At 36.9% G+C, this 23736-nt stretch overlaps 1 protein-coding gene and 1 long non-coding RNA gene across 26 annotated transcripts in view; one reads left to right on the plus strand and one right to left on the minus strand.

Moving 5' to 3' along the window:
• LOC111940674 (transducin-like enhancer protein 1) overlaps positions 1-1120 on the plus strand; it is a 74162-nt gene extending 73042 nt beyond the window's left edge. For all 25 annotated transcript variants that reach the window (XM_086869929.1, XM_086869936.1, XM_086869941.1 and 22 more), the window contains one exon: positions 126-1120. In XM_086869929.1, coding sequence (XP_086726055.1) covers positions 126-233 — 108 coding nt within the window. In that variant the 3' untranslated portion in view covers positions 234-1120. The remainder of the gene's footprint in view (positions 1-125) is intronic.
• Positions 655-23736, minus strand: part of LOC147648406 (uncharacterized) — a 29619-nt gene continuing 6537 nt past the window's right edge. Inside the window, exon 2 of the long non-coding RNA XR_015281189.1 lies at positions 655-4973. This is a non-coding gene — a long non-coding RNA (uncharacterized LOC147648406). The remainder of the gene's footprint in view (positions 4974-23736) is intronic.

The raw sequence follows: 23736 nt of genomic DNA on the forward strand, positions 1-23736 counted from the left end.
AAAAAATAGGCAGAGTTCCAAGACTGGATTCAGATGTCTTCATATATGTGATCTACCTAAAGTGAGAAGATAGAATGAGGGTAAACAGACTTCTTTTTAATGATATATTTCTATTTTTCTTCTAGTCCAAAGAATCTTCATCAGTGCTTAGCTGTGACATCTCTGTGGATGATAAGTACATTGTCACTGGCTCTGGAGACAAAAAGGCTACAGTCTATGAAGTTATCTACTGAAAAACATGATGGGGATATTCTTTTAGTGGTTGAACTGGGCCAAATTTGTTTGTAGAAGTAGAAAGGTTTTGAATTTTTTTCAAAGGAACAAAAAAAGTGTTGAGGTTCCAGACCTTGCCATGAAGCTACTCCGGTTTTTCAAAACAGAAGGCAACATCCCGCAACTAAGTATTGGCTACGTGGACCAGACGGAACACAGAGGCAAGATGGACAGATGTAGCCTAGGTTTTTGACATTATTTTTAAAAAGCCAAGTCTACTGAAGAATGTTGGAGCCTTTTATTTTTTTTTCTTTTTGTGACCTCATGCAAATTTTTCTCATTGCCTGAATATGGGGGATAAATACCTTTCTGTTTCTTGCAGTTCAAGTTGCATTCTGTCCTGTGTAGAGCAGCAGTGTCTCAGATGAACTTGATTCCTGGTTTTGCATCTTGTGATATGTTTTTGTATTTTTGTTGAAGGTCAAACATTTGTATAAATTGTAAATATATTTAGTTTACTACAGTAAAGGCTTTAGTACCAACAACCAGTCTTCCCCTTTGCCCCCTCCCTGCTTGCCCTGCTTATTTAAAATTAAAAACCTTTTGGGGATATAAGTACCTTTTTAGAAGCAAAAGCAAACACTATGTATAGTTTGAAAATGGTGTCTTATTCTTTATAACTATTCTTAGATTCCTTTATCATACTTCAAAGTAGTTGATTTGACATATTAGGGTATCAAGTCCAGTAGATATTGTCTTGTTCTACAGAAACTTAAAGGCAGTTTTGTACTAATTATAGTGTAAATATAAAAATTGAACATTTCATAAAGATGTGCAGTTTAAGTTTATTCTGATGTCCCATGTATATGTTTTTTGGCAGATACAGTAAATATGTGCCTGATCATAACTCATTTGGTCATTTCTCTAGGAGAGGAGGTGACTTCCCTGTCCTTTTTCCCCCAGCTGAACAGAATTCATGTGAGACTGCATTTCAACTAAGTGCATCAGAGCCTTTATTCGTTATATGAGGATGTCTGTGATTAGATAAGCTAGATAAATTGCATCCTTCATGTTTTACAGAGAAGTGGTAGTTAATGACCATTTCCTTTTTAAAGTCTTGTCTCTACTTAGATACTCAGGTAAATTTAACTAAATTACCAAAAGTATGAGTTTTACAGGGGATTGCTTAAAGATGATAAATACTTGCAGGGTTGCAAGTGAAGTGAATTAACCTAAACTGGGTTAAACTCGCTTCTTAATTTCTTGTGAAAATATTGACAAAGGAATATTTTGATTTTTAACTAATCCACTCTACAAATTAATTAGAATTAATTTTCCTGAGTGTCCCATGTTACGCAGGCCTTTAGGCTCTATGTATGTATTCATGCTGAGCAATCTTTCAGTCCTTTCCATTGTCACATCGCTGTGTGATATCTGTGAAGAGCCATGATATGCAGCCAGTTACCAAAGCTATGCATCTTCAAGTTTTCTTGGTGTACTCAAGAGCAATGGATGAGGAGAGAATGTGTTCACTTTACTTAACTATTATTTTTTCAGTCTAATGTGTTCTACCACTGTGTGCTAGACAACAAACTTTGCTGTTGCACTGGTGAGAGCCATACATTTCCTACATTCTGTAATTTGTTTAGAATTTCTGTTGCTAATGGAGAGTACAGCTGAACAGAAGGGTATCTTTAAACAGCTAATTTAGATTACACAAACTAGCAGACAGAAGAGCTGCTTTCTCATTTTGCTAGCATTTGACAATGGCCTATGTCCCTGCTCTTTCAAAGACGTGTAGCTCGGAAGAAAAAGTTTGACTGACAGATGCATTGATTGGTTATGGAATTTTTCATCTGGGGGCAAATTTTATCTAAGTTTCTAGTCTGAAGAGACACAGGTTTTCTTTTCAATTTACATGACCATTCTACTAAAACCATTTTATGGCATCTAGAACTGTGATAGCCTTAATGTGTTAACATTGCATTCAGAATGTAAAATGTTACCCTTCAGGATAATCTGGTCTCCTATAACATTTAAAATTGGCATTCTATCAATACGTATCCGTGTATATCTTTGCTGATTGCTTAGTTCTTAATTTGTATCTGTATGAAAAAGACCAGTTTAGTTGTTGGTCATGTGGCTTTCAGACATGGTGGGGCAAAAAGCAGAATAATCAGACTTCAAAGAGTTAACTATATTTGCTACACTAAAATACTGGGAATTGCTATGCCATTTTTAAAAGGGAAAGTTTTAAAACAAAAGGATTTATGAGGTTACTTGATTTTATATTGAAATTTCTCTGAACATCTGGCTCTGGCAGTGATTGACTTTAGCAGCACTGGCAAATTTGCTTTATTTGGGACCATTTGGATTTTTGCCAAACTGCTATCACCTTGGCTTTTACTTTATAGGTATCCTTTTGCTGTTCTCTGAAGTCAGTATCAGAGGAACCAAGAATGCAAGTATTCCTACACGTCCATATAAATAAAAAAAAAAAATCTCACAAGTGTAATTGTAATATATGTTGTGACATAGTGCTTGCTAGTAAGATCACATTCTTGTCAATCAGGAAATTAAAAATCATAGTGTCAGGAAAATCACAAAATACGTTGTTTTCTTGGCTTCTAGAATGCAATGTGTCAGAGCAGTTACGGAATCAGAAATTTATGTGTGTGAATGAATTTAATCATATTTGTGCCGTATATTTCTTGATTATAATTAAGAAATTAATTTCTTTTTTTTCCCCCATCATATCTACTTTAAGCCTTGGGTCTAAAAACTAGTAGATGCATCTGAAAGCTTCTGGGTGGATCACACATACTTGTGGATGAGTAGTTCTCTCCATTTGCTGTTTCAGAATTCACTTAATATTTATAAAACATTGTGAGTTTTTTCATTTGTCAGACCGTAAAGCATATTCTACTTGCAGATGTAATTTTTCATGAAAAGATAGATTTCTGTTAATTTCTTTTAATGAAAAAAACAGGAGATAGACACTCCTAGCCTGTCTGGTCTACGCAATTACCTAAAAGATGTAAAGCCTGTGAAGCTTAAAACTTCTGTAAGTTCTTGTAGCCCTGTGCAAAGTAGTGGGTGTAAATAATTGCTTATTGAATGAAGAAACAGACCAACCAAGATCAGCAATAACAGAAAAGGCACTGGGAAAACCATATGGGAAAAAGGAAGTGCACCAGTAACTATTGTGTAGGTTTGTTTTTTGGTTTCTTTTTGTTTGGGTGGTTTTTTGGGTATTTTTTTGTTTTTTGGTTTTTGGTTTTTTTTGGGGGGGAGGGGGGTGGCGGGTGGGTCAATTTAATTACAGTCCTAGAAGATTCCTTTGGTTAGCCCCTTTTTGGGACAGTCTTTGTGTGCCGGGTGGCCTTTAGTATTCAGAGATATTTGAATGCCACTCTGGCAAATGCTAGTGCTGGATAGAAGCAGGGTGTCCTTACAAAAGACATTTTGGATTGTCAGTGCAAACAATAACTGATGAAGAGGGGATTTGTGGTAATACCAATTCAACTGAACAAAATCCTTTGCTAGCTTTAATATGTATATTTTGTATATGTGCACTTGGCATAACCCTTCATAAATCAATTGTGCAGAAAGTCATTATATCATTCCATGTATTTGTCAGTTTGTCAGACTTTCTTTTTGATTATAATTCCAAGCAACAACAGTTCGCCATGTTAGTCCACAAGCCATTGGTACTTGAGAAAGAAGTTTCATCTACATTAGTTCTTTCTAACTCATTTGGCATTTCAAAGGCTTTTGTTCCTTTAAAGGAAAGAGAGGCACTAAATGAACATATTTTTCAGAGACTGTTATAACAAACGTTATTTTTTAATATAAACATCAATGTAGAATCTGTTATGTAGTCTCATACATACTTCTGTGTATGAATGATTGACAATAATTTTTGGGTCACATATTTGCATTGGCAATACAAGTAGAATTTCAGAAGCTTTTAAGTTACTCAAGTAACTTTTAACTCAGATTGACAAACTGATTTTTGTTTTCGGTGTTTAATTCTTAATAGGGTTTTTTGCTTGTTTGTAATTTTGTAGAATGATTGGCCCACTTAGATGCCATGGGATTATGTAGTCTAGTTAGAGTAGTCTTTCATGTTTTCTATTACATTGGTGCAATTTTGAGTTGATGGGGAAATTCCACCATTCTGTTAAGAAAGGTGGATTTTGAAGTTTTTGGGGTAAGGAGGATTACTGACTTCTGATTTCGCACTACTGATAAAGTGTTTACCCCTTAAATCTGTTCACTGGATAATCTGGACTGATTCCAACTGTGCTGTCTCCTTGAAGTTTTCTCTTTTTTTCTGCTACCACAAGTACACAGAGAGAATTTGAGAAGGTAGGTCTATGTAAGACTTCAGTCAATTCATTCTGTCCTGCCAGACAGACATACTTTATTATGTAATGGGGAAGGCAGGTGAGCAGCTCAGAGTTGAACCTGACAAACACCAGAATGCAAGAGGGTTTCTTGGCAGAAAATTCATGGACAGAATCGCTTCAGAAAAGCCCTCCAAGACCATCTAGTCCAACCTTTGAACATCACATGTAAACTAAACCATAGCATTATGTGCTGCATCTAGTCATTTCTTGAACACCTGTGGGACGAGTGACTCTATCACCTCGCTGGGCAGCCTGCTCCAGTGCTTGGCAACTTTATCCGTGAGAAAATTCTTCCTGGTGTCCAACCTGAATCTCCCCTGGCTCAGCTTGAATCTGTGTCTTCTTGTCCTGTGGGTGAGAGGAGAGGCCAAGTGACACCCAAGTTGCTGCAGCCTTATTTCAGGGAGTTGTAGAGTGATGAAGTCTCCCCTGAACCTTTTCTCCAGGCTAAAGAATCCAGTTAAAAGTGGACATTTCTTTGATATCCATAAACATCTAATCATCTCATCCTAAGAGGAAAGGGAGTTAATTCACAGCTAGTTCTCAACATGTACCACTATCTTTTATTTCTGTAGCTAAAGATCTGCTTCCAAGCAATTGATAATCCCATTTTAAGCAACAAGCTCCCAAATGTCCCATTGCAGCTTAAGTGCTTAGTGCAGTGTGGTAACTTTTGCTTGGGAAACCAGACATACAAGAACTGGGTGCTTGAAAAGTCTGCCTTATGGGTCTATCTTACTGACACTTCTGAGAAATTTACCCAGAATTTCTACTCAGTTGCATAGGAGAGCTCAAACACTAACTGAAACATTTTCTAAATCAGCAAAAAGTGTGTTTTGAACAGATTTTCACACAGGTGGACTTACGGGTTTTTTGGTTTGGTTTGTGGTTTTTTACTAGTTTCTGTTGATTTATTTCTTTTTTTCTTCTGGCATAACTTTAAAAAAGTATAAATTGAATACAACAAGAAAACATGAAGGGAAATCAGAAGAATGAATAATAGTCTTCAGAGGGCAGAATGCTGTTGAAGATGCTGTATCTCAAAGCAAAGAACCTATTGCTTCTTGATACGTTAATTCATGGGAGAGCTGTATTTCTATTTCCTTGAGGCTAAAGTGCTGCTCAGAAAACTAAATACCAAAAAAATTCTGTTGCAGACTCAAATGTTGGTTATCATCTTCAAACCTGAGCAGGTTTTTTTGTGGCGTTTGGTTTGTTTGGGGTTTTTTTTCCCCCATAATTCTTAGATCTGGTTCTCACAGTTCACTCCAAGAAGCTGAAAAACAGTCTGTGTCCTTTCTGGCTCTGTGCTCTGCTATGCATTAGTAAGAATTTAGTTGCCTGTTAATGATACATAGTATACAGGAAAATCTGATTGAATATTTTAGTGATAGCTCCGTTATTATATTGAGCAGTGTCTGCTGTAATGATTTCCCTTACTAAAGCAAGCACTCGTATATAAGATACCTGCATTATTCTATACTCATACTTTTATTGTTTATGGAATTCCTGGTTTGGCATAGTTGACTCTTCCTAGAAAAAATTCTGTGGTGGCTTCTGAGGTAAAACTTAAAATTATGAGATTTTTCCTGTCCTATAATTTCACATATGATTTTGCCCATATTTTTGTAAGGTTATGTTGATTTATAGAAGAGATGCTGCAAGGAACATTAGATATTTCTATTGTGTACAGCTTGTCAAGGATTGCCTTTGCTACGTTCACAGCACAAAGGTATCTCTCAAACCCTGTTTCTATCTGTTTTCTGCCAAAAATGAGTTTGAGGTGAAGACAACACATAGTCTGGAGAGCAAGTAATCAAACACACTGTTATCATTATCCCTTTTGTCTACTCTGTCATTAACATAGGAAATGAAGATGATAGCCTGTAACTGCAAACAATAAATGCTGTTTTTCCTCCGAGCACTGATTTTAATGGCAGTTTAAAGAAGTTAACAAGCAGAATGAAGGGGTCTTAAATGAAAGTTAAGCCATAGCAGTTGGAAACTGAGAAATCCTTGTTACTTTCCTGGTAGTGAGCCTAATTTGTTTAAAATAAAATGCATCTGCTCATTTCACAGTCTTTGTCACACTTCCTTCAGCGATCCACAGTGGATTACCCCCTTACTTTAAAAACTGGCTGCAATTATAATAAGCTAATAACTTTATTTTTTGGTTTGCTGTAGTACAGAATTTTGCAGACCAGTGAAAATGCCCTTTATTCTTGAAAAAATAGTCAGCTATTGTTTTGGGGTTTTTTTGCAGTTGGACACATTTTTTTTTTTTTAAATTTAGATTTTAAAGAAATGCATAATTTGATGGCTTTGCAAATTCAAAGTATTTTCTAATTGTTGATAAATCAGCCAAACACTGCTGTTAAGTATGTAAATGTCCTTAATGTCAGCCTGGTATTTGCTTAGCATGCCATGCATGCAACAAAACTTCGGAGTGATTCAACTTTGTGGCCACATTAAATTTACTTACTGGGATAAGTTTCCTTTTTCATACAGAAATCAGTTTACTACCATGCTCCTTTGTGTTTCCTCCTGAATATACATTAGATCTCTAGAGATTGTTTTAATGAGTTATACATACATAATGCTTCTAATTTTTCTCTGTCTTTCTGATTGTTAATTATGTGAGATGTGTATTTCTGACAGCAGTTGAGTGAATATTCACAAATATATGATATAATTGAATTTTTGAATGTGTACTTCAAGAAGTTTATAGACTTGTATAGATAAAGCATTGATTTTCATTTGTCAAATTCAAGATTTTCAAGTCCTGATACTCTTGTATTTTTATTAGTGAATCTGTTTAAGGAAATACTTCTTAAAGTTTTGAATGGTTTTCATAGCTTTTTTTATTTGCTTATGTAGATACTCTTCTTTGTTGAGTACAAGTTATTGACCTTGTATTCTATTTATAAATCTTCCTGGTTCTTCAGTATTTTATGTAGCTGTAACTTATTAAAAACCACAAATATGAAATGGGGATATTAATGACAAGTGGTTTAAATGTGAGAGTTCCAAAATGCATGTTAGAATATTTCAACACTTTGTTCACTGTAATTTTACATTTTTTCATTACTTAAGTAATTAAAAAAACTCCTTAGGGTTGAATTATAGTAAAATTTTATACATCTCAGTACTAATTTTGTCTCCCAGTGGACAGCAATAATTTAGATGGGATTGTTTCTACTCTACCTAATTTATTCTTGGGTAGGGGGGAAGGGGAAAAATATTAACCTTGCAAATTTTGCTAATTATAATAATTTCATTACTATTGTGTAACCTCCATGCCTTCAGAAATTTGTTCTTCTGTGTTTTGAAGAAAACATCCAGATATACAGGGTTCTGTAATAGAATGTGTTTACAGTATTTATCCCCTGGGTTAGCTATAACAGTAAGGGGAAGTACGGTGACAGATACCACTTGCAATAGTTGCTATAGTGCCTTTGAATCATTTTCTTTAGTTACTAAATTTTTTTGTAATCTTAGGTGAGGTGAGCAGCTTTAAATCTGTTTCATTTCTACTAAAGTGGATATGATAATACATTCTTAGAGCTTTACTTGTCTTGCTCATTTTAAATCTGCAAGGTAAATTGTTGCATGGATGGTTTTGAACTGATTTGACTGTTCAGGTTAACTTCTTAGGTTTCAGAACCTGCTAGAGTAGAGGGAGAAATCACCAGTTATATTTGGGGGGGGGGGGGTTTATTGCTTTCATTTTGTACTATGTATCGGTGGGACTTTCTTACCGCAGTAGGTGTGCTCACAGTTTTAATGTTCCCCTAGTTTGCTCTATCTGTTTCATTTGAGTTTAACTTACAAATTAATCCCTTTTCATAGGTACCTTAACAAGTATTAAAATAATCAAAATATCACTGTTTGACAGAGACACTGTATATTTCTCTGTTTCTAATGTGGATAGCGTTTAGCAGGGCTTGTCTAGTTAAAAGGCAGTTAAAACAGTAATCACACATGATCTGTGTCTAACTGTCATTCGTAGAAAAAGTGCAGCAAAGTGATATGTGGTGATAACAATTCGGAAGGAAAAGAATATGAAATTCAGATAGCAGCTTGAACGATTTACTGTTAGCATGGGGCCCAATAACACTACAAAGCTATAAACTCTGTCTTTCTAGATTGCCCAGTTAGGTGGCAGAGATGCAATTTGTCTTTTCTGAAACCGCCTGCTGCTAGCTAGCTCCATCTCCTGTCACAGCCTATTAGCTCCCCAAGAAAATTGGTGGGAAATTGCCTGCAGATTGTAGGAAATTGCATCTCCAGGCCCTGGAAAAAATGTAGGATAGCACAACACTGATCCTCCCAGAGCAGCTATTAATACAGCAAAAGCTGACCTTTGGCATGGTGTGAAACGACTTTGCTGAATAAAGACTGTATTATGTGTGGTTGAAGGAGGGAAGGAATTATTATCCTAGCTATGCTTGTAGTCAGCCTGTTCCAGGAAGCTTAAGCATCAGTGGTAGATTTTGCTGCCCCCCAGCTCATTCCCATTGGAAGCTGGGAGAAGACGTGTTAGAGCCTTATACAAAAATTTTGTTGTACAGATGGGCAAAAACCCATTACGTATTTAAATGATAGTACATATCAGATTCAAAGGTTTAGTGACAAAGCTGAAAGGCAATTTATGAAGCTAATTGCAAAAAAATTAATAGGTGCCTCTGCTTGGTCAAGTCTTGGTCAGACTAGGAACAGCTTTTTGGCTATTTCATTCTACTTGTATATACATATTATACATGTGATTTTGGAGCAGTTACAGTGAAAATGAACTGATTTGTTTCTGTAACTGCAAACTGTAAAAAGTCATGGAATACACAATACTTACCATAGATTCTAGCACTAAATTCCTTGCTGCTAGGAAGCTCACTTCTGTCATGTTTAAATTGATTCCTATGTGTTCTTTATGGTGTGATATACAATGAGCTTCATCCTCTGTCATTTCTACTACAGCTACCTTTATTATTTTGTACTTTACCTCAGTTTTATAGGGCCTTTCAATAAAGACTCAGCTTTTCTGAGAATTCTGAGAGGGGGTATGTAGAGAGAGTTTGCAACATAAAAATAAATGCCAGCATTTTCTTTGAGGTGACAATTATACTTAGTTGATTCAAAGCCTCCTGAGGAAGATGTTGTTGTGGATCAGAATGGTATATCGATCAGAAGCAAGTAGGAGGAGGGCAGCAGCAGCAGGGAAAAAGTAATTTTGCAATCAAGAGCATTGCTGTTTTCATACTCAGACAAGATCTCTTGGAAACTGGCAGCTGCCCAGGGATCTAAGTGAAACCAATAGGTTCATTTCCTGTTGTATTAGTGTCCACTGCTGTAAATGAGCTAACAGGGCTTACGAACACTCACACCGCTGATTAAAGAAAATTAGTGGCCTGCCTTATGGAGCTGAGGCAGAGGCAGCAGGGCAAAATAGGTATTGTGCATAATTCAAAGCACAGCTGAAGGCAATCAAGAAAACTTCACATTATGGGGCTCTCTGGACCACTGTTTTGAATTCTTGTGATCATGAATGCACACATATGTCAGTCTGAAATGCTAATTTGTTGAGACATTGTTTTTCTAAATTAGTTATAGCACCTTTCATGGAAGTTATGCAGTTTAGTGCTGTGTGTCATTTCTTGTAAAACACAAATACAGGAACAGAAGAGCTGTGGTGCTTGAGCCTTTATTCTGTATTTACAATAGCTGTTCATCTTCCAAGGTACTACATATTAATTGCATTCTCAAAATAAACCTTGCCATTTAGTAACAAACTGGGTTTTTTGTATAGTTCAATACATATATTGGATGAGCAAAGAACATTTAGAGGACACAGAAGATCTTCCCTATTTAAAGGATACAGAAAATTTGCCCTGGCAAATCACTGAATTTGCCTTCTCTTGCAACAAACAAACTAAATTGGGTGATATAGTATTCAGAATTTAATTTCTTCTGGCTGATGGCACTGTGTGTTACCTGCACGCATACTCTGAGGCTAAGCCTATTATCCCACACAGAGCAAGGAGGTAACAAATCATTCTGTATGAAAAGCAGAAGCTTTCTTTTCATAAATTCTGCAAGCTCTTGTTCTCTTATGGAAAGAACCAAAACTCAGACTGGGCTGTGAGGAATTTGGAGTGCACCTAAAGCTGCTCTGGACAGCTGGTTGGTTTAAAAGAGGATTGGCAGGGGGGAAAAACAACTCCTGACAAACCAGTTCTCAGCCAACACTTAATGACTGGAAAGGATGTGCAAACCATAAATAGCACCTTTATCCTACAACAGTTGTTGAGCTCCAGCAAAAGACAGCACACTAAACTGTGCTTGCTTCCTTTTTCTGTAGTTAGTTCAAACATTGATTATTGTCAATCTAAGTTCTGATCAGTCCAACTTTGGTGAGACCATGTTTTTCATAATGCGTAATTACAGCCAATAGCATATCAGAAAAATAATCCAAGTTCTTTAATCAGCTTGATTTTGTTTCTTAATTATGCCTTCCTGGGTAATGCTTCTCACTTACCACACTAGGAAAATGCAGGTTTTTTTTACTCTTCTCTGTTCAAATTTCCAATATTCCAAGTGCAGAACAATAAAATGGTTCTAATTTACAGCAGTATGCTGGTGAACATTAATTTTTTTGCTAGTGTCATTTTTCTAGCCCCAGCAAAAATTCTTAGGTTTTTTTTTTGGTTTTTTTTGTTTTTTACTATTCATTGTACCCAGAATCATATTCATGGTCATTCATTCACAACTTTTTTCAAGTTCTTCATCAATGGCATTTACTGGGTGTTTAATTTTTATGAAAAAATTGTATCTGAGTATTGCTGAACTCTGTGATAAAATCCTTTCTCCAGCACCATACCTTCCTGATACTCTAGCTGAGAAAAAGCCAGGTCCCCACCATTTTTTCTTAAGAATCTGACACTTTGAAAAAAAATCCAAAACTACTTGGTCCATTTAGTAAAAAAGCTTTTATTTCTATGAACTCTCCCAACATTTTTATTTTATATTCTATCAAAGATTCATATTTCTTCTATAAAAAGGCACTAAGGAGGCATATAGCATAACTACAGCCCTTCTAAAGGATTTTCATGCTGGGATGGTGCGGGGGTAGGTTGAAATAGCAGGGAGGGAATGAAGATGTAGAGCAAAGCCTCTCTTTTGAACCAATTGGACCATTAGTTGTGAGAGACCAGTGACCTCTCAAGATAGGGTTGGCAAAGGTTTGGGGGAGCAGAGGAGCTGTGTTCTGGTGGACACCTAGTACAATTCCCCTAGTAAAGTTGGGCATGGGGAAATGTAAGCAACAGTGTGCACACAGGATGGTAGCTGTAATTTGGTCTCCATCTTGCCCAGGCTGCCCCAGTGCTGCTGGAGATAAGGCTAGGGCTGGAAAGTCCTGGGCAAGGAGCTGAGGGATTGGGAGGTGCAGGAGAGGAACCAATGTTTGGGGCCTGGGGGGAGAAATTCATGGGAGGAGAGCGTCAGCAGTGGCAGATTGGGACCAAAAGACTGTGTATAAATCTCTCATGGATGAGGATAAGCCACGGAATTTCTAAAAAAATTTACAGCCCCATCATCAAGTATTTTTGGGGGTCTGGGCTTGTCCAAGATAGCCCAGGGACAAGTAAAGGAAAAAAACTAGGAGTGAAGATGTTTGTGGGAATGACACCAAGTCTTTGGTTGCTTACGGCTACTTGGTGTCCGCTAATTTAGTAGTGAACTTCTCATCTCCACCACCTCCCTGCAGCAAACTGCTCTGCAGTGGAATCAAAGTACCTGAGGGGAAGGAATTGCACACCCTGGCTCTGCTGCCTTTTTCCAGATAGGTGAAGGACTTTATCTGGGGCTTGTTTACTAGAAAAGAAGGTAACTGAATTGGATTGGAAAAGAACATTGTCTTTCTGCAGCATGGAAGACTTTTCCATTTACAGAAGAAATTGAGATACACTAGGAACAGTACACTTGGGCAGCAATTAAGACATGACATCAAAAAGGTAAGCCAAGTCTCTTTACTTGATTGAAGATATTTGGGTGGAATATTACGTTTGTGTTGAACCAAATTCCAGCAAAGCTGAAATATACTGTTGGTTGTTCTGAGTTTTTCTTAATATTCTCAGGAAAGAAGGCAGTGGAAGAGCAAATAACCAAGCAAATGTTTATCTGTGTATTTGATAAGTGCCTGAGAAACGGTCTTATCCAACCAGGCAAGGGCTACCAATCGGGTTAAAGTATAATGTGGTTTTGGAAGAGATTTTAGCATTCTTGTTTGAGACAACTTGCTTGCAATTGTTCTAATGAAAACAAGCTGCATGTAAGTACCATCAGAGGTCCTCTCTGTTCCCAGGAAAACATCTTACTTGTAAGGAATTTCATCTTCCTGTTCAGGAACACAATATCAAGAAAAGACTGAAAACAAGGCAAGCATGTTGATTATTAACTCTTGATCAGTCAAGATGGAGACTTTGAAACCTGGATATAGAGCAATAAATAGGTGAAGTATTTGCCCAGACGAAGGCTCTGCCTTTTTAGCATGACATAGCTATAGTAAGATGTTACAAGCTCCTGTTTTGATGTAACACAGGCCCATGTCATAAAGTGCTGAACACTGTATGGCGTTTACCTCCCCCCCAGAAAAAATCCTTTGTAATCTTACTGGAAATTCTTTGCTCTCTAATTTTTTGAAGTCTGGTAAATAATACAGAAAATCACATGTATTGTTCAAAATCATCATATCTTTTCTATGTCTGCTGCCATAGAAAGCCTTGAAAGTAGGTTTTATATTTATGTGAGTTGTTATGCTTGTGTGTAGTGACAGAATGGTGTTCTGCCGTGTTGCTTTGAAATGTCCCACAATATGTACTATAGCAGTGTCTTCCCCACTACACTACTTTTAAAAGTCAGACTTATAATAGCAATTTCCTATGCTTTCATCCAAAGCCTGAAAATATGCCTTGAGCAAGACATTCAATCAAATGGAAAACATTGCCAGCTATTTGACTGTCCAGCTCCTTGGGAAGTAGCTTGCTGCTATACCAATGTAAAGAAATTCATGTTGCAAAAGCAAAATGAAAGAAAACAGAAATTAAACAATAAGAGCAGCTTCAGCTCCGAGCAATTGTCTGAGTATCCCACAGCAATCAAGTTTTTCCTTCTAGATGAACAGCTTTAATTTGATCTTACTTTCACTGATTTATTTTCTGCCTCAGTTTTGAGCTTTCACTAATTTATTTTCTTCTTCAGTTTTGAGCTTTTTAAAGGAAGCATTTCCTTTTTCCAGTGTATCTAATTGGAGATTTGAAGGACCTCTCTAACATCTGTAACTCTTCTACTTTTTTTTCATCCTTGATGTTTGTTTGTCTTGGTGCTGCACATAAGCAAAATATCCAGTCCTGAGGAATCCGTGTGGTGAGTGTGTTGGGTTGGACTGCTGGACTATTCTGCATGAATGGGTAAATTAAGACTAACCTCTTTAGATTAAACTAGTTAAAAACGGTTTTAAATCTCAACTCGCTGGGTGTTGGCAATTTAGGAGGCCACAGTGGGTAGTATCTGGTTGTACTTGCAGAAAGAGGTTTTTTTTGTAATTTCTGCTAGCTTTACAATGAACGTCATTTTGTGCAATCAGTATGTGCTTGATTTCCTGCTGCGGGTGGAGGGAGGTTGTCTCTTAACTACCAATTCAGGCATCCAGCAGGAAATTTATTGGGGAAAAAACCACAACAAAACCACCACAACCAAACCAAACAAATGACTGGAAAGAAGCCTTTCTCTTTAGACCTGCTTACTCCACCAATGGGAGGATGACACATTCACAGCCACTGTAGGTCTTCTCTGTTACACATCTACGCTAGTTTTTGCAAAAATCTAGTTAATTTTCAGCCAATTCTCTTGTATTTGTCCCATAAAACTACCTCATTTATTTAGTGTAGGCCCCTATCTCCATATATTGTTCTTGCTCCCTAGTGTCTATTCAATACTTCAATAAAACCAAGGAGGAAACATAATCTTTATGCTGATGTTTGTCTTAAAAGCTTCTCACCTCTTGCCAGTTCCTTTTCAAAGCTGAGTTGCTTAAGACCTGTCCAGTTGGATTTTGCTTAACTCTGAGAACAGAGATACCAAATGTTTCCTGGACAGCATGTTTCAGTGCCTAGATACTCATATTATGGCTTCTCTGGTTTTGGGGGAGTATTTTTTTGCTTGGATTTTTCTGGGTTTTTTTCATAATGCTGCTGGAATAAGGGCTGCTGCCTCTTTTCCATTTGCTGTGCAGACCAGAGAGATGTGCCTTGTCCTGTCCGGCAGAAATAGTTCGATGGGAAAAACTATTTGTGGATGATTCTTTCTCCTGAGTAGGGGGAAAAAATGGTAGTTTTAACTCCTCTATGGTTATGACTCAGTCTTGAGTAGGCTGTAAAATCATGTCATGGTTTTTTCCCCTTTTGTTATATGATGAAGAAATTTTTATCTTAAAAATGCCGTTGTGGTTTCCATCCTTGAGAACTGTTAAAACTTTTCTGTTTATAAATCACTCCCTCCCATGCAGCAACTGAGATGACTTTACCTTAACTTCAAACACAACACTTGCATGCAGCATGGACTTTATGGAGAAGGACTTATTCTCAGGTGAACTTCAAAAGCACTAGAAAGCTCTTATTCTGCTCAAATTGTCCTAAAAGGTCTTTGTATAACTTGAGCAGTCACAGGAACATTGAAATGAACTTGGAGCCCTGGAATGCACTTGGCTATTGATAATAATGCAAAGTGTGGATTCAAAAGGACAGCAGTCTTTTCATGGTCATCTTCCTCTGGGCATGCTTAATGGAGAAGAGCTGGGAGAATTCAGCTCTCCTGTTCGTGCTGTCAGATATGCACGCGTCCAAGGTGCAGTGTGACGGACCAGAGGAGATCCTTCTTTTCTGCTCCTTATTCAGCTATTTATAACTTCAGCTACTGTAAAATCCACTGTGGTCTTGTCCAGTTAGACACCACATATTCTACAGTGGCATTGAGACGTACAGATTACGTTTGCTAGTTGTCAAGTGTAAATTAAAGTTGTAAAGTGTAAGTGAAATAAGCATAGAACAAAAACTATGTGAGGATATTGGTGGTAATGTAAAATGTGGCCTACCACATAAAACACAGTCAATAATGTGGCTTGCAGATGCAGGTGAACAAATTGCTTCAGGAGATTCAAGGTTCACTGCAGTGCAAACAGTAATCAGGAGCGACTTGTTCTGTTTTCTCAAGACATAGTAAATACATTCTTCTTGCTACTGCTTACCTTTTGCTGGGTAAGGTATTTTAATACACAATGGGATTCCCTCTTTGAGAAAAACTCCAAGGCTCAACTTCCTGTCTTTCAAACAGGATTGTGTTTTGTTATCCTTGAAAATTTTAGATTAAATGTGTTTGAAACTTCAATCTTTGTTTAAGAAAATGGTTGTAAAATTCTTGGGTTTAGCAGCTGGCAAATTCATCTCCAAGTTCCAGGGCAGAAAGTTTAAAAGTTTTTAGAGAGATGACTTGGGTATCAGTTGTATATAATTCTGTTGTGCCTTGTGAGGAGCAAGTACATTGTGCCGAATGGAGAACTGGGCTACTTCAGTAGCTATTGAACACTTCCCTCTAGCTCAGGATTTCTTATGTGCTGTCTGTGTACTTTTATTTGTTGGTTTCTGCATTTTATTTTTTTTTGCTAATCCTAACAAAACAAGTATAGCTTGTCTGCTCCTCTTTTCAGGTGAGTAGGGACAAAAAGTAGAAGACACATCTACCTTGAGGAGAACGGAGAAAGAGCAGTAAATTCAAAAGATGTTATTCTGAACTTCTGAGGCATATTTTGCACTCCTAGGAGCTCATGAATAACATAGATCTTATGGGCAGGTACTAATTTTGTGTGTGTGTGCAAAATACTCCTTTTAGACACTAATGGCCTCAAACACTGACTTGGGTGTCTGGAGATGCTACTTGCTGAGTATATGTAATGACATCATGAAAAAAAAGAACAATAATAGTGGTTGTCTGAAGGAAAGGAAGCTACCAAATGAGGCTTTCCTTGTTTGTCATTTGTCATGATGATTACCAATTACACAATTTTGGAGCAGGTACCAGCAGGCTTTCAAAAGAGCCATGGAGCCTATCACAGATTACTGCTGTGCCAAATATGATGTTGCTAGTCTTATACGTGGGACTGGAGAAAGAAAAATACTCAGCAATCTGCCGTAACTTAATCCAGATGGTCAAGTTTATGTTTTCTTTAAAATGCAAACTGTCTCCAGTGAATTCATTAGAAACATATTGTAGCTTTCTTTTCTAGTATAATTTTAGCAGCTAGGTTAAAAAGCCTTGGTCTGCCAAACTAATCTCAAGTGCCTGATTATTTTGTTTCTGAAGGATTTAAACTATTCAACTAATCTTTTTCTCCCTCCACTCCCATCATTTTTTCATCTAGTTTTTCTTTCCCTTTTCCATTTTTCTAAGTATGCTAGTGTACAACATTGAATTATTGACTTATGGTATCTAGAGATAGCTAATACATTGTGTTTTGTCTGGGATTAACCTAGATGCTTGAATAATATGGAGCTGTAATTGTAATGCATTCAGCCAGTGTTGCTGCCTTGTTCCTACCATGGCTGGACCAGTATATTGAATAAGAAACATTAGTCCTAAATAAGATAGATGTCATTACCCACACTTCCAGACTGTTTCTTCCTATACCTTTTCATTATTTTGGATTTCTTTCTTAACTTATTTCAAAGATTTGCCAAAGCTACCCAAAATTTGGTACAGAGGTACTTATTTAATTGTTTAATCAAAGCAGGCTAAAGCTGAAGCAATTCTGAGAAACTAAAGAGAATATTTATATGAGAATTTATTCTGGTAGAGACACTCTAAGAGCGACTACTAGTGGACGAAAAAAAAATCCATCTGAATAAAAAACCCCAAGAAAACACCAAACTACTAGCACCGATGCACGAGTATGCCTGTGTTTTTTATCATATGTATTAGGCAGTTATTAAGCAAAGCCTTTTCTATTTTCTAAGATGCTTCCATTCCTCCAGTGAACTTGAACTTTAATATTCAGAAGCTAGTGTTTGCACATGAGTCAGTGAGATGCAATCAACCATAGTAATGTTTGCACAGTGTTTGCTGTACCTGGAACAATGGGCTTACTTATTTTGCTGACATGCCGCTTTCAGTATTGAAGTAGTGTCCAGTAGGAATCAGCATTTCATTAGGCTCCACTCGTTGAAACAAGCATACCAAAAAGGCATCTTGTGCTAAAGACTATAGGATCTGCTTTGGAGTAAATTAAAAAATCTGGCAGAAAGGTGGAGTGGTAGACCAGGTTAAGCACTTTAAGGTTTTGGGGTTTTTTTTATTGGAAAACAAAAGAAATAAATGGAAGAGGTAGCCTTTTTATAACACAAGAGAAACAAACACTGGTGCTTGCAAGGTGGTTTTATTTGTGAAGTAGCAAAACATTCAAGGGAACATGCCAGTGTTGGTCCAAGAGAGTATTGCACGACAACAGGTTATGTAATGATATTCATACACAGCCTGGTAAATTTTGTCTTGTGTGAGAATGCAGCAAGAGTTAGAGGTTGGAATCAAAATGCTTAGAAAATTGTCACCTGTTCCAAAATCTTTACTAATACATTTCAGGTATCATGGGATAGAAAGCTCTGAGATGCTGCCAGGAGACCTAGGACCACAAGACAGACACGTGGTACAGGTTGCTGGAATCATTAAGAACGCATTCCCAGAAGCGTGTGGGATTCAAACGTCAGACTCACAATGGAAGGATGAATTGGTAAGCTTTTCAAAAATACAGACATTCAAACCTGCAGAAATGCTGTCATTGATGGCAGTGAATCTAGAATTTTATCACAGTTTTCCATGCCATGTTTTTAGAAGTCAGGTCTGCCTGACAAAACAGCTGTATCTATTTTATTTTCAATATTTTATAAGGTGTCTGTTGAAGACCTACTGGAAATATTCATAATTCCATGTTAGAGTTCTATGAAGACACATGAGAAACTTTTTCATTGGATTTCTGTTTGTTTGTTTGTTTGTTTGTTTGTCAGAAAAGGTAATACTTTGTGATGATTATTTACCTGAGGTGTTTTAGGCCTGTTGGAGCTCTTGTCAGCTCACCTACCTGAACTACCAGTAGCCCTTTTTACTGGGTATGCCAGTATTTCCAAAGTCTCCTGGGAAACCTGAATCATAAAACAAGCTTATTTCCCTTTGGGTACTACTTCTATTCTCAACAAATCATGATTTAAATGCAGTTTTTTGACACAGTTTCCAAAAACCAATATGTCTTCTGGTGAAGGATTTTTCTGACAAACTCAAGGAGTCTTCCTCTAGGAAAGCTGCTGCTTTTTGAAGGACTGTCACCAAAAAGATGCTGAGTAAATAGTTTAATGCATGCTAGGGGATGGCCCTAGACAGCATGACTGTTTTTCCTCAGTTAATGATCTTCAGTTTTCTGCAATTCTGTTGTGAAACAGCAGTATAACAAAGACCATGACAGCACAGCTAGTGCTTTTAACTTACAACTGTACACCATACAACTTCATCCTTCTGCTTTTTTTCTCTTCTGCCAAGGGAAAAAACTGAATAGGCAGAATTAGTTCTCCTTTAGCACCCGTTCACTTGCCTAGCAATTTTATTCAAAAAACAGATGATTCAGTATGTGAAAGAGGGCTGGTAGGGATCTCTGTGTGAGGTTCTTGGGAGGGTAACCTCACTCCAAAAATCTAGGTGGCTGGAATTCCCTCCCCCTCCCCTTTAATACAAATCCTTAAGTGTTAAGTCAGGCAGAAAATGAGTCTAGTCCACATTTATTTTACTGAATGGCAGTCAACTCCCGCCTAATCTTTCAACATATATTTGTTCAATGGATCAACAGATTGTGTAAGCAGCATGACGGATGGGTTTAGAAATGTGTCTGCTTATGTTTGGTTTGTGCTGAACCACTGACCATTTTGTGTGTGAATTTGTCATAAATTACATCTCCAGGTTACTCAGTACGAGCAAGGAGGGGAAATCCTTGTTCTCACTGTGTTGAAAGGCATCTTACACAGCTGTCAGCCTCCAGAATGGAAGCTGAATCACATCAGTACAACTTAAACTCTGTTTTTCCAAAGCTGAATGGGCATAGCTCTGCTTTCACGAGATTTTGCAAATTGCAACTATACTGCTCTTTGAAGATAACATGAGGCAGAAGGCAAGAACTGTTAGTGTGAATTAAATGTGTGATAATTGGGGAACAAGGATATGATAGGATAGGATATGATTGTGGATATTATTTTATGTGCATTTGGTAAAACCAAGGCTAAATAAGGCCAGAAAAGCATAAGCTTTTAAATAATGAAAACACATGTTAAATGTCATTGTTAGAAGAAATATGGAAATGACTTGATGTATTTAGTAATAGAAATAATAATAGAAATAATAACAGAAATAATAGAAAGCCAGCTAAGAGGGTGCCACTCCAAGCATCAACAGGAGTGTGGACTGTGTAAATACTTCGATTAACTCTTCCTAATCTGAAAATTGTTTTTAATGTACCCATTATGTGACTACTGCTACAGTGGGAGATGAAGGAGCAGGAGGAAGTTCCAGGATCTAGAAACTGCTCTTCTGCAAACAGGAAGCGTGGGAGTAGGGGACATGGAAATTACCAGAGTCCTGCTGAGCACCCCTTCCCAGAGGCCAGAAAACCAAAATACAATATCTTCCACTTTTGGTGATTGCATTGACTTTGAGCCACTGACTACCCAGAGAGCATAGGCATGTGGCACAAAGCTTCCTTACCCATATGCATCTCTCCACAGGGTTGGGTAAGGGCTTAAAAAGGGAGAAAATAAATAGAAATATATATAGAAATATATTAGAAAAATATATAGAAATAAAGGGTCACCCCTGTTGTTGATACCCATCCTCATTTCCACCTAAAATTACACCTTTGTAAATAATTTTGAACATGAAAGAGGCTTGCTTTATCCTATCTATGTTTCTGGTGACAGTGAGCCCCAGATGTGACTCCCTGCAGCCTGCCCCAAGCTTTGGTTGAACAGGTTTGAATGAACTAAAACTGAATGGCTTTGGAAAAGAAAGATGATGGGAAGAGAGTCAGAGAAGAAGAAAGACACTAGGCAGAGCACTAGGTTTCTTTATGCAGGCAGTGGGGAGAAACTGAAGGAGAGTGATATTGGCCACTTTGCTCTTTTAGATGGTTATGTTCTCATGAAGGCAAGTTTTTGATTCATGTGGTGTTTTTGAGGGATTTGTGTTATCCTCTTCTTTTAGCCTCTTGTGCATTGAAGCTTTTTAGCTTCTTGTGCATTGGGAATTTTTAGGATTGGTAGGAAATTATTGAATTTTTTGTTGTTTGAAAGGCTAGACTTCAAGGGAAAGCATGCACTATTTTTTTTTTTTTTTATGAAAGCACAGGAAAAAGGCTATTTTTGGCAAACAAAGTGCACATGTTTTAATTATGTTTAAATCTAATTTTTTTCTTTATTTTGTAGTGAAGAGTAAATTTGTCATTTCTCCGTGGAATAATGTTTCCAACTTTCAGTTGAGCAGAAAAATAATTTCTTTCTGGTCATCTCTAACAACATCTGAAGAACCCGATAAGTAAAAAAATGAGAAGGAGGAAAGCAGCCTTGACATTATGAAGAAGAAACTAGGAATGAAAAATTGAGCATATCTATAGAACAAGATTTAGAAACAAAAATGAAGATTGTAACTGAGAGAGTAGCATGAATGCTACCCTTTGAGCTTGAAACCACTTTTTCTTAACCATCATCCTTTAAGAAAAAAAATCTAACACCTCTTCAGTATAGTAATCCCTGGAGTATCATTTTAGTAATTTTACTTACTGTATTTCTTTTATATAGGTCATAATACTGACTGAAATTTCTCTACCCTCTTCTGTCTTGCTAAGATGTAAGGTGCTTTAGAAACTGCTTCTGGAATACAGTGTTTTTCAAATATTGGCTCAGGGAATAAGATGGCTGCGAATGCCCTGTTTGCTGAAATAAATAATCCTACAGTGTCCTTGTGGATACTTTTGTTGTTTTTTTCCATTTGCTTTTTTTAAAAAAACATAAAGTTGAGTGGGATGGTTTGAGTACCCCCTTATGTACCATTAAAGGTTTCGAATATCACATTCTTGCTTTTATCTTTTGTTTATTTTCGGCTGTTCCTCTAAACAATACCGAGTTCCTTTCTTAGCCAAAAACTATGATATTATTGTCAGTTTCTTCATTTTGAAATAAATAAATTACATTACTAAATCAAAACAAAAAGCCCTTCATCCAGGAACAAATACATAACCTTACCAATGCACAGATAGAAATATCAATATGTATATTTATTTTTTTTACAGCTATTGCTAAATATAACTCACTGAATTTCCTGTCTATGAATGTAAGTGGGATTTAGTGAATGATTTCACTTTGTCCATGCCCTTGTGTGTGTATATACAATAAATATCAAGGTTGTGACAGAATTGCTTGGACATTAAAATTTGTAATTTTCTCTCAGCTTGCATTATTTGTCAGCCCACCAAGTTGAAAATTGTAGTACAAGAAATATATTAATTGGCTCATTTGAAAAGTAATTCCTTTAGAAGTGCGCTTTATCTCTATATCACTATCTAACTAGATAATCTGTTATTTGTTGTTGTAATGATTAATTACAGAAATTCACTTAGAATATCTCCTGCACCTCTACCAATATAAAGGGCATTGCTGTTTGTAACTAAGGCTAATTGAAAATTGCATTTGTCTTCAAGAATCGTGTTATCTTTTCCACAGAAAATCTATTTTTGTTGTTCCTTCTGTTCTCAGATACTGCAGTCTTCTGTGTCCTCAGGTTCCTCTTTTTCCTAGTGCTCAAAATTCCTGACTGAGTTTCACTGGGGAGATGCCAGAGGGAATGCCACCACTCTGAATACAAGTAATGCATCACAAGAAAACATGGGCCAACTGGGTAGACTCATCTACAAGAAGAATATGAACATGAAATCTTCAAACTAGAAGTCCCTTGTAATATGATATGAAATATATTTTAACACTTTATTTTTGTCTCTTGAAAATTTATATCCATCTTGCCCCTTTCTTCATAATGCTTTGAGTAATTTCAAATGGGAAACTTAAGTCCTCTTTCAAAGCCCAAAGTTTCCATGCAAGACCAACAATTCAAAAGTAGGTCTCAAAGTGTTTTTCATTCTGAGTGCTGTACTTAAGGTATGCAAACTTTTAAACCATATCATATAGCTGAAGTAGCATGAAACCACTCTTCAGAGTGTTGAAAAGGTTTAGAGAGGATAAACAACAGAAAACTTATGGTTTACCAATCCCTTCGCCAAAATTGGCAAATGTTTAGTTGTCACAGAGACACAAGATGCAGTGCTGAGGCACAAGCAGGTATAAACAGTGTTAGTGCTTCAGTCCTCTCTGAAATGCTTTCCAAGTAGTTTTAAACATGTCAGACACACAAATTCAGAGATGCTTAAGCATAGTCCTCTATGTTACGCATTTGCTTCTTTCTGCAAGTAACCAAGAAAGTCAGGTTTGAATATCTAGTTCTTCTTCACAGATTTCCCTTTCCTGAAAGTTGCAGTTGGAATTTTGTTTATTCAAGCCAAAGACTTCTCCCATGGATGTTTTAAAATAAATATTTTTAAATACTGTTGGCTTTTAAAAACCAGGAGTGTTTGCTATTTTTGCCATCTGGTTTCTAAACTGGCATAAACTACCTTCATCTTATTCGATCAAAAGGATATTTGAACTAGTTTTTTTTCTTTTTTTTTGTCTGTGGCTTAACCTGATTTTTGTCAATGTTAGAGACTGGGATTAGTAAAAAAAGCTTCAGTGTTCTTTAGTGAAGGAAGATACAGTACAGCACAGTAGAGTAGAGTGGCTGGCTAAGAGCCAGCTTGTTTTTAATCATCTGCTAAAGAAATACATTGCAATTTCAGATGGTTACGGATATTTTCATATGGAAGCATGTTTTGATTAGAGCCTTTCTTTGCTTTTCAAGTATGAATTGGGAAGGTTTCAAGTGGTTTCAG

The sequence above is a fragment of the Cyanistes caeruleus genome, chromosome Z (genome assembly GCF_971803275.1).
Source record: "Cyanistes caeruleus chromosome Z, bCyaCae1.hap1.1, whole genome shotgun sequence".
NCBI lineage: Eukaryota > Metazoa > Chordata > Aves > Passeriformes > Paridae > Cyanistes > Cyanistes caeruleus.